Source organism: Hippocampus zosterae, chromosome 2 (assembly GCF_025434085.1).
Source record: "Hippocampus zosterae strain Florida chromosome 2, ASM2543408v3, whole genome shotgun sequence".
NCBI classification, from domain to species: Eukaryota; Metazoa; Chordata; class Actinopteri; order Syngnathiformes; family Syngnathidae; genus Hippocampus; species Hippocampus zosterae.
The window spans coordinates 12571458-12582336 of NC_067452.1; the positions used below are offsets into that span (position 1 = coordinate 12571458).

Sequence of the window (10879 nt, forward strand, 5' to 3'; positions counted from 1 at the left end):
ACATAAAACCCATGACGGTAATAATACTTAATTAACGAAGGATTACTGTATACCTGTACCTCTTTTGTTACAATACCATTCAATACATAGATACAGGTGATTATGATATGATGTACAGTAACTATGTTTTTTTTCTGGAAATAAACCTATACAAATTAAAGGTCACTCCAAATAAAGACAATATAAATCAGTTCATTAGATTTTATTTCAAAAACCGCTCTGCTTTACTCATGCCAAAATGTAAAAAAAAATAAAAATGTAAAAACATTGATATCAGAACAAGTTGTTTTTAAAAAAATATTCTCACATAAACAAAGTGCACCAGAACAAACTAGTTCTGTGTTTTTCAGCTTCTCACGGACCATTTGCGGACTTTTTGCAGACTTAAAATGCGGACCTCCATGTTTATTGGTCGCTACTTCACGGATTTTTGTTTATCGCGGGTGGTTTTGGTCTCCATTAACTGCTACAAACGAGGGATTACTGTACACTAACTTATTCTCAAAAGTAATTTTTGAATTGCAATTTTTCTGCATTAAAATATCAATGTAAACAAACCCTTTTGATAAAGTGCCTCAGATATCTGAACAATATTAAACATTCTCTTTCATGGAACATAAAAATATACATTTTTAAACTTGTATATTTTCACATTCATTATAATAACCTTCTGCTGTGATTTTTTTTCTGTATAAAGAAAAACTGTAAGCGTGCTGTAACATTTTTCCCCAAAACTTGCATATCTTTTTCAAAACTATCAGCTACTCTACATGGTTCGGCATCAATACTTTTTTCTACCCACTCAGTCATAATAAATAATAATTTGAGCAGGATATTGGACTGAGCTTTTGAATGAATCAGGCAGCGAAAACTTTTTTGGTCTGTCACGGTACCTTGCACAGCACGCTGTTGTAGATAATGATAAAGTTTCTTGCTGTTTCTAATGCATTGACAAATATATCACGTGACATTTGCAAAATGCTATACACAACTGTCTTGTCAAGTCGATCTTGCAAGATCTAAAGTGTTTCCATGGAAATTTACGCATTGTTTCATCTTAACTCTACTCTTCCGTGCTTCCATGACTGACGTTGCATGCTTGATGTAAATCGCCGGCCCCAACTGAAAATAACACATACAAGTAAAAAACTACCGTAAAAAGAGATGATTAAAAATAACATTGAGAATTCAATAAAAAATATAAATGTAGGAGGAATTTTGAGAAATTATTATAATTTTTTAAAATTATATTTATTCAGTTGATAAATAACTAATAAAAAGGATGTTGTGTCGATGTGTGGCCAGTATTGATGTAAAGTTGTCCAGCGCCTATAGATGTACCCAGATTGCAGGACAGACACATCAATACATCCATTAAATGGATGCATCAATTACACCCCTAGTATACTGTATACTCTTATACTATAATATGATCACATTTATTTGTGCTGAGGGCTTTGGGGTCCTTCGGTTATCGTTAATTTTTTGTCATTGTATTTGAACAATTACAATTAGTTCTAAGCTTTTCCTCGAAGCCATTCAAGAGGTGCTCTAAAGAGCAGAACTTATGTATTATTGTTATGTTGTATCCTGAACACACCTCCTACTTGGCCCCAAAAAGGCTTGTTTTATTTATTTATTTATTGATGTGCAGTGATGATTTTGTACACCAGAAATAAAATGTAAAGAATTAAAAAATGTACAACACCTTTTTAGTGAACTTGTTGAAAATTATTATTTACGTTTGACAATTTTGTGCACTTTGTAATTTTTAAGGATACATTTCAGACGTGGCAATGTGGGGAAATTTGTTTGTTTACTATTATGCAGTACAGTACTTTCAATTCACCTATATGTATACATTTCGCCCAATCTCTAAACAGGATTATAGTCATCGGTGAAGGAAAATATGTCACAAAACACGTAATAAATGAAAATGTACTATTTAGTTTTAACAATGTGATGAAGCGTCACGTTAATGATGAAAAGTATCGACATAGGTGCGATCCCCAACGTTGCAATATCGCACACCCCTTCTGCACGGTTATCAGGCAGTAAACACACCCTTGAATCCGATTGGTCAAGAGCTTTTAGCGCGACGTGCTGGAACCAATCACAGCATTGTTTTTTCCCTTACGGCGATAACGCGGATATTAAAATGAAGGATTAAGAAACAGAACTAAGAACGTGCGTTGGAATTATACCATAGTTAGGCGAGTTATCTTATTTTTCTGGTCTTTGTCTTGCGCGTCTTCCCTTTTCTTGGAAATGTGTCGCCTCCGACTGAGGTTACACGACATGGGTAACGTCGAGCTAAGTAGCTTTAGCATGTAACTGCTTCTTCTTGTCGTTTCCCGTAGGCCGCGAGCGAGCTGCATCCTGTCCAGACGTCATTGAGGATGTAAATTACGTCAAGAGACAAATAAGTCAATCGCGAAACCACGACGCTTATCCGTGGTGTTGAGTCGAGTGTTGGTGGGTACGTTGAAATTTCACGTAATTGTGTTCGCGGGCTACCTAGCTTGTTAGCTGCTTTGGCTAGCTCGCCAGCATGAGTGAATTGACGGACTGCAAGCAGAGCGCCGACTCCGAATCGAGGAAAAGGTGTCCTTCACCGGACCGGGATGACGGAGGCTCTATTCCTAGCAAGTCCTCGAAAGTGGACGACGCGTGTCGTGACGTGCAGGATGCCGCGGAGCGATGCAAAAACGGCGAGAGCACAGAGGTAGCTGGGCAAGAAAAACATTCGGAGCATGAAGAGGAAGCAGAAAGTTCGCACTGTGTACAGCACACCCCTACTTCTGCACCTGTCAACAACTCCATTTCGGCTGAGCATAAATCCAAGGAAGCCCAGTCGGCCGAGGCGCACACATGTGCTGATTCGAAGGACGATGCAGATGCAAGCACAGGACCCGATCCCTGCAATCTTTTGGACCAGTCTGATTCTGACCCGGCGGCAATAGCAGCCGCCGAAGCTCTCGCAAGCCTCACGGGGGGAGACGCCGAAGACAGCCGAGAGACTCCGTGCTCCTCTAATAGAGCCAAACAGGGGAGCAAAGCCAATCGGCGTGGGGACCAGCAAGTTCTCAGAGGTCATTCTAAAACGCGGGCAGCTGCCGCTGACAGTTCCACGAGCTCACACAAAGCAGACAGAGAAGATGCGGATGATGCCGCAAACGAGGGTGAAGGTGATGAATCCTTGTCTAGATCTTCTTCCACACCGAGCTCCTCTTTCCCGTCCGAGAATGAGGAGAATGAGGACGGTGAGTGTGCCATTGTGTCTGTTAAGATGGCTCCCGAGATGAGACAGTCAGTGGCTCTCCTGGCGCAGGTTCAGATGAGACTGGAAGCTCTCGAGAAGAAAAGCGCCTGGCTCCACCAGCGCCTGGAGCTGAAGATGGGCCGCATGCGGCGGCCCCATCTCGACCAACGCCGCTCCATCACAAAAAACATCCCCGGTTTTTGGGTGACCGCTGTATCCTTTCGCCCAAGACCATCCCTCTCTCCTTGCATGCTCAACTTTGAGAGAATTCCTTCTGTAAGTGAACATGTTTATGCTTTACCTTGACTCCGAGGCCTCAGCTGCTGAACCACCCGCACCTCTCGGCTCACATTGACGAGACAGACGAGGATGCTCTCAGCTACATGACTGATCTGGAGGTAGGTGAAACAGTTCTCTTGTGGAACAGCCTATACAAGTACGTACCACTAGTGGCACACAAAATTAACCTATTTTTGGGCAAGTGATAGAGTTTGAAGCATCACGGTAATTTTGACATGTCAACTTGGGGGGGCTCCCTCAGAATTTTCGAGCTGTACAAGCTTATTAGTGGATAACGTGTATTGAAACTTTTCAGCCAGTCAGTAAAGGCCTTCCCCACATAGCAGAAGTAAATGGGCGAGAAGATATTTTGTTTGTAAGGTTCACTAGTTTTGAACTTTTAATTACTGTAGAACTTAAAAGATCACGAACATATAATCTTCAAGAACTGTCTTTTTTATTTATTTATTTGTTTTGTGCAACACACTTTGACCATTTTTCCCCCCTTTTCATCTACATTTGTTTACAGCGTTGATGTTCAAACTGTGCATGTTACTTTGGCTTGTTATAGACCTTTAGTAGCCTTTTATGGACTGTAACCTCGACATCATTTTTGATGCCACTTCAGGCTAAGTTCCGGAATTTTAATGTTGATCATTACAGTATTTTTAGAAGTGGTGCCTGGCGTAAAAAGTTAAGAAGAAATATACGCTGTGCGTCAGAAATGAAATGTTTTACAGTTTTCAGCCCAATTAATTGAAATTGAGTCATTTCCCAAGTGACACAAGGTAGTTGGGACTCACTGGTCAATTATTCTGAAAACATTTCACCTCCATCAGATTGAAACTTTCAAGAACAACAAAGTGGGTTTCCAGATCCGCTTCCACTTCAGACGGAACCCTTACTTCCAAAACAACATCATCATGAAGGAGCTGCAACTTGGACTGGGAGGTACAAATAAACACGGGATTGCTTTTAATTTTACTGGGCAATTAATGAAGGAGTCACAAAATTCGGTACACCAGCGTCATTGAAGAAGATGCCATGCAAAAAAAGATCATGTTCAGCATTGTTTGACAGTGTCCACAGATGTATTATTTAGGCTTTGCGAGATCAAGAGTTTTGGGGCTGATCAGCAAGTTAAAAAGAAAAACAAAACAATCACCGATCTGATCACAAATGGAGCAGAATGATTATTTCACTCACTTGTTTATTTGCTGTATTAAAAAAATATTTCATTTGGAAGTCAGTCAAGTCATTTTTTTCTTTCAAATATGTTGTATATTCTCTAATAGTGTATGAAGCAGTTGTGATTCATAAGATACAAAAAGTAGACACACACACAGCCTGACCTGAACTGCAACGATTTGGTTCATTTTTTTCCTTTGCCCAATATAGAAGTCAAAGGTATCTTGTTTTGACGTGGTTAATTTTCGTTTGTTTGTGGATGTAGCAGAATGGAAATACGAAAGGTTTGAGAGTCAGATGATATTTACAAAGTCATTTTGTCCTTGACAAAAAGAACAGCGTGCTTGAGAATAGTGTTCAACATCTCGAGGTGAATGAGCACGAGACCATGATGATGTTTTGTGTAGTTCAGTTTCATAGTGGAATAAAGTTTTGAAGTTACAGAATCGTTTTGTATAATAGATGTATCAATCCCGATTTCGATCGCAGTCAAAATAATTCTGATGATAATTTTTTCCATAATTGTCCAGCCCTGGTGGTCATGGAACAAATTAAAGTCATTAATTTGTAAAATCATTGTTAACTTCATCAGTTTGTTTTCTAAAATGATTTCAACTTTTACCATTATTATTTTGTCTAACCCCCGCACCCCAAAATGTCATTTTGGCAGTAACTCCAACGTCCTTGTCCAACACCATCCTGTGGAATCGCGGTCACAACTTGACGGCCCACAGCGAACCCAGGAAGATGTCACGTGGCGTCTACCAGACCTTTTTCAGCTGGTTTGGCGACCACAGTAATCCCGGACAAGACGATGTCGCGCAGGTATGGTCGCCAACTGGCAACACTCACAAATAGTGTCGTGCATGCAAACACAAAGAAAATGACCTGTCACTTGTTATTAGACTTTGTTTGTATAAAGTACCATTTGGGAATGTTTGGGAAGGCGGATGACTGGCAGATTCAAATTGGGGACAATGATTTGAGTGGTCGTCCTGGTCATAAAACAATTCTTCAAAATTTGCATTGATTAAGCATGAACAAATGTAAAAGAAATTGTTGATAAAAACAAATGGATGTACAGGTATCTGTAAATTCCAGGTGCCTCAAGTCATTTTATGAATAAACATTTCAGGAGGCTCACTTGGTTGAACTTTTTCTCTGATCTTTTTGCGATTGTCTAGATCCTGAAGGACGACCTATACAGGGACCCTTTGAGATACTACCTCACGCCTCTCTGGCAGCCCAGAGAGAACGGCAGGTAGGTCGCATTCCCAATGTTTACTGCATCCATCCGTAGAGCATATACTGGAATTTGAGTCGTTTTGGTGTCCACAATGTTTCCATGGGCCAAAACTTGTGTCTCCCACAATATCGGCAAGCGCAGAGCATTCTTCAGCGTGTTTAAAACTGTTCTTTTGAAACTTAATGATAATCTTCTCTCACTTTACTTGCTCCGTGTGAAACATGGTCCTGTGTAGTTGAACGCAGTTGTTGTAAGAATCGCAACAGATGGGTGGATGATTTGTATGTACCTTCTGCTATTGTGTGGAATAGGATGTCATTGTCCTGCCTTCAGAATCTAATTAACTTCGACAAACCCAATTCCAATGAAGTTGGGACATGGTATTATACATAAATAAAAACGGAGTATGACAATATGCATATTAAATTGCATACCCTGTGAAGACAAGATATTTATTGTTCAAACAGATAGACTTTGTTTTTAGCAAATCATCATCAACTTTGAATTGTATGCCTGCAACACATTTCCAAAAGGATGGGACAGGCTCATTATTACGACAGTGTTGCATCACCTTTTCTTTTAAGAACATTCCATAAACGTTTGGCAACGGAGGTGGCTAATTGTTGAAGTTTTGTAGCTGGAATTCTTCCTCCTTTCTCGCTTGATGTACAGCTTCAGCTGGTCAAGAGTCTGGGGTCTCCGCTGTCCTATTTTACACTTGCTACTCTATGCAGTGTCAATGCCTCACACTCTATATCATTCCCATAGATAGATATACAAAGATCTTCATTATGTGTTGTAAATAAAGTGAAGTAGGGTCTCTCACAATACCCTAGTTTGCATTCTACATTATAGTGGATATTCACACGCAGCGCACCATAGTTCAGAAATCCCATCTGATTTACTTGTGCAGTTGAGTGGGGTCCCCCCCCCCCCCCCCCTTATAAACCTGAGCGTGTTGTCCTCCAGTGATGGCGACGGCGCCACAGCAGCTGACCACAGCAATGGCGACGACTGTGTGGTAATCTCTGACTCGGACGAGGAAGCTGGTGAGCCGGAGCCAGGCCACAGTGGTGGAGAGGAAGAAGAGGAGGAAAAAGAAGGAGGAAGAGAAGAAGAAGAAGAAGAAGAGGAGGAGGAAGGGGCACCGAGTGCAGGTCGGTTACTTTTTGATTTAGAGCACACAAGCACCAGAGAAGCAGTGGTCAAACTTTAGTGCTCGAGGGACATAACCGATTTTTACATTAGACCAATGGCCAAGTTATTTGTCGATAAACTAAAAGAAAGAAACGTGTACGCATGTCGAATATGATCTACCTATTTGTCTCTGTTTATCTATCTATCTGAGATTTGGACATTTAAAAATTAAACTAGGTCTCTCAATAATTAGACGATGAAAATAAATATCTAATTAATTTGATAAGTGCTTAGTTATTGATTTATTGTTGCGCCCCGAGGCGGTGCTCATAAGAGCAGATGCACATCACTTAGACTTGAGCAATTTTGGCAACATGGGGACATTGAGAACATTGAGAAGTTGGTCCCAAGTTGAATATAAAACAGAATTCAAAAGCCTTAAATTGAACATGCCTTCAGTTGTAGGAACTGTGGAATGAGTGCTTTCAGTTTTCCTCATCAAAACTCCAAACGTTATCCTCCTCAGATGAGAGCCAGGAAGAAGGTGAAGGTGGAGAAATTGTGATTGACGGTAAGTGTTCTGTCGTCTGTTCATTTGAGACTTTCATTTACAAGGTGAAGCCAAATACCGTACTGACATAGTGTGTCTGGCTTTTACCTGGCAGGCTCGGATGACAGCGACCAGGAAGATGAGGCGGCCTGAAACGGGAAGTCAGGAAGAGCAGCGGGTATGCCTGAGCATCTTCCGGATGTTAGTTATGTTATGCACAAAATGTCATATTTTTGTAATATACCAAAATATGATCTCTACTTTTGAAATCAGGGTTAACTTAATAAAGCCAAGGCAAGGTGACTTATGATTTTCTATGGTGTATTCGAATACAGTACACTGCCCAAAAGGATCGCTTTTAGACAACGTTGTTCTGCAGCCGACTTTTAGCAAAGTACACAAACGACAAGAATCTCACAGGCATGGGAAGCAGCCGTTATCCTTTGGGCTCTTTTTCCTGTTCTAATCTATTCAATTATGTTGACCACATCATCACCACATTTCAGGAACACTTCGAACTGAACCAAAATGTGTTCTCAGGGATGCCCCTCACCCTTACTCCCACCCCCCACACTTGATTTCACAATTCGGCATTGTGAAGACGAAAATGTGTACTCTACTGTAGTCAAGAAAAGCAGATAATGTTTTCACCAGCGTGGTCCCCCCCCCCCCCTCCACACGGTATATAAAATGCAGCAAACATGCCACTCAATCACAGTGTGACATTGCCAGTTGTACTTTGATCAGCGTCTGCCGTAGGTGCAATTTTGTCTTTTTAGTTGGTTCACAGCAGTTTTCACAGCCTGCGTTAAGGGTTTCTCTGTGGAATTTGACATTTTTGTACACACCGTGGCATTCATGTTAGCATCAGCGTTCTGATGGCACAATTATGTGTTTTTGCTTATGGGTACTTTGACATTTCAACCTGTTAGGTTTAGATTCTTGGTCCATGGAAATTGTTCCCGGTACTCCATGGTAGTAATTTGTGGTACATTTATGCTCAACCAAATCATACTGGGAAGTCCAAGGTTTCACCCGTTCACCCATTCATTTTCTGAACTGCTTTCTCCCATCACTACAATATCATTCATAAACTGTATTTGTTTGGCTTGGCAGCAGGCGAGTCCCACTTGCTTCAAACACGGAACTTTTATTTTTAGTGTGTGTGAAAGCCTGCGGGGTGGGTGACATCATTATGGCGGTGTGCAAGCATGCGCTGCGTTTGAATGCGCCATGGAAAATTGACAACTCTTCTGCTCCCGCACAGTTACATCTGAAAGATGCGCTTTGGAATCTAAACATGGCTCAGTTTGATTTGACGTGAATCGGTGCTCAGAAGTACCGACCCAAATCGGTCCAGACCCCAAAAAGTATCTGCCTTCGGTACCCACCCTTAGTGATAGCGCTGTCCCGAAGCGATCCAGTCGGAATGTAATTAATTTTTGTCTCCTGAATTAATTATCTGGTCTCTTAATCATCATGTTTGATATGTCTGAATTTCAATGTCGTCTACTTTTTAATCTATACAGCTGTTGAAACGTAAATGATGGGCGACGTGGGGTATTCCTTCAGCAGTTCATATCACGGAACATCATCTTTGACTGACACTTGACACATTCAAACGGCAGTAGAGATGAAGGCTAAAATCATCCTTCAAGCTTTTAGCCCTGTTTTCGCAGTGGCTCTGCCTTGGTCAGAAGACATGCGAGCGTTTGTTTACTAGTGACACCGTCGGAGAACACTTGAGACTTTGCTACACAGAAGAGCGTGGGCTTTTCCCGGCGAATTGGCTTTTTTTTTTTTTTTTTTAAAGACTGGAAAGACCACGGACCATGATAACGTGCTCAAACTTGGGCAGCCAGTAACTGTCAACTGTGTACAAGTCTGACAAAGAATCAAACAAAGTATACACGTTCAATTTCTGCCGTGACCACTCTTGTAACCCAAAATAGTAATTGTCCCATTTTTATTTTAATTTTCTTCAATGAATGGGAAGACCATTAATTTATCCCAGTCTCACACCCAATTTTTTTTTAATGAAAACAACGTAATACCAATTAAATAGAATAAACCGTTCGGCCGATGGATGGTTAAAGAACTGGTTTTTGCATCATGATTGATTCATCGCAGCTCCTTCTAATGTTCACGACTCGGCCACCAGACGTCAGTATAACACTGTTGCACAGAAAAACGAAGAAGAGTTTCACTCAACTCCACTGTTTTAGTCATTTGCAGGAATACCGTTATTTGTTTCTTTGTTTTTTGCAGAGGATAAAAGCTGTCTGCCTTTGAGTATTGTTGTAGCATCTGTCTTTTTTGTTTTATTTTGACCTGGGAGTGAATTACACAGGTTGAAGCTACTTTTTAAAGATTTCTTTGCCGTCTGCCATGGCAGATCGTTGTCAAGTGAGTTAACTGCCACAATTTGGCATTTGTATCTCCAATTGTTGTTCAAAGCAACAAAAAAAAAAAACTAAAACAAACCCACAGCCCAACGACGGCTCATATCTCGAAATTTCGAAGTCAGGTCACTGGTTTGTCAAGGCCCCAGTGAAAAAATAATCTCGTCTCAATTTTAAAATTGGAGGCTGGGAATGGCGGGTGAATGATGTCAATGTTGCGCAAGACTGATCTAAGCAGTTACCCAATCTGCATTGAATCATGAACATCTCGTTTCTTTGTCACACCTCATATGCTCACAAGGCCATGTGTTCACAAACATTGCAACAGTTTGTGTTAAACTCGCGTCTTATTTTCAGGGTGCACTGGAACACGTTTGCTCATGAAAATTTTTCTCCCATAGCGCTGTACCTTCACATGTGCTTTTCTAGAAAATTGTAGTCCTTTGTTGCTTTGGTTACTTTCATTTTGTTAGGGGCGACATGTCCACCTTTTGCGTCAGACCCAATAAAGTAGGAAGTTGTTTGACTTTGCTGTTGACCGTTTTGTTGTTACACTTACATTTGCACCCGACACTAGTATGTCTATTTCTTGTCGCCACAAGATGTCAGTGTGGTGTAATTTGTCACCTTTGTTGTGCTGATTTAAATAAAGTCCTTCTGTATCACATATCAGAGTGTGATGGTGTGATGATCTAAAACCTGAAGTATTTCAGGTTTTAGATTAAAATTTTCAATGCTAATCTAGTAAACCATAATAAAGATCTGTTTTTGTCACACTTGAGTTCTTGAATGAATGCTGTCGACATGACTTTTTG

General features: G+C 40.8%; 1 protein-coding gene across 3 annotated transcripts; it reads left to right on the top strand.

Annotated features, from left to right (window-relative positions):
• The first annotated feature begins 2084 nt into the window (after positions 1–2084).
• On the top strand, positions 2085–10590 carry tspy (testis specific protein Y-linked). Of its 3 annotated transcripts, XM_052058070.1 has the most exons (9): positions 3120–3263; positions 3332–3475; positions 3583–3660; positions 4381–4492; positions 5400–5554; positions 5914–5990; positions 6930–7132; positions 7639–7683; positions 7778–10590. In XM_052058070.1, exons 1-9 carry the CDS (start codon positions 3159–3161, stop codon positions 7813–7815), a joined length of 957 nt encoding a protein of 318 aa, XP_051914030.1. In that variant the 5' UTR covers positions 3120–3158; the 3' UTR covers positions 7816–10590. The 3 variants fall into 3 exon arrangements, with proteins under 3 accessions (XP_051914028.1, XP_051914029.1, XP_051914030.1); XM_052058068.1 differs by having other exon boundaries at positions 2085–3475; XM_052058069.1 differs by having other exon boundaries at positions 2088–3475; positions 6945–7132.
• The last annotated feature ends 289 nt before the right edge of the window (positions 10591–10879 follow it).

Bases quoted from the DNA above. Each gene is read 5' to 3' on its own strand.
- tspy (XM_052058068.1), top strand. From the start codon at position 2,552: ATGAGTGAATTGACGGACTGCAAGCAGAGCGCCGACTCCGAATCGAGG. The intron at 4,493-5,399 runs GTACAAATAAAC...TCATTTTGGCAG, and splicing joins GCTGCAACTTGGACTGGGAG to TAACTCCAACGTCCTTGTCC. The intron at 7,133-7,638 runs GTCGGTTACTTT...TATCCTCCTCAG, and splicing joins GGAAGGGGCACCGAGTGCAG to ATGAGAGCCAGGAAGAAGGT.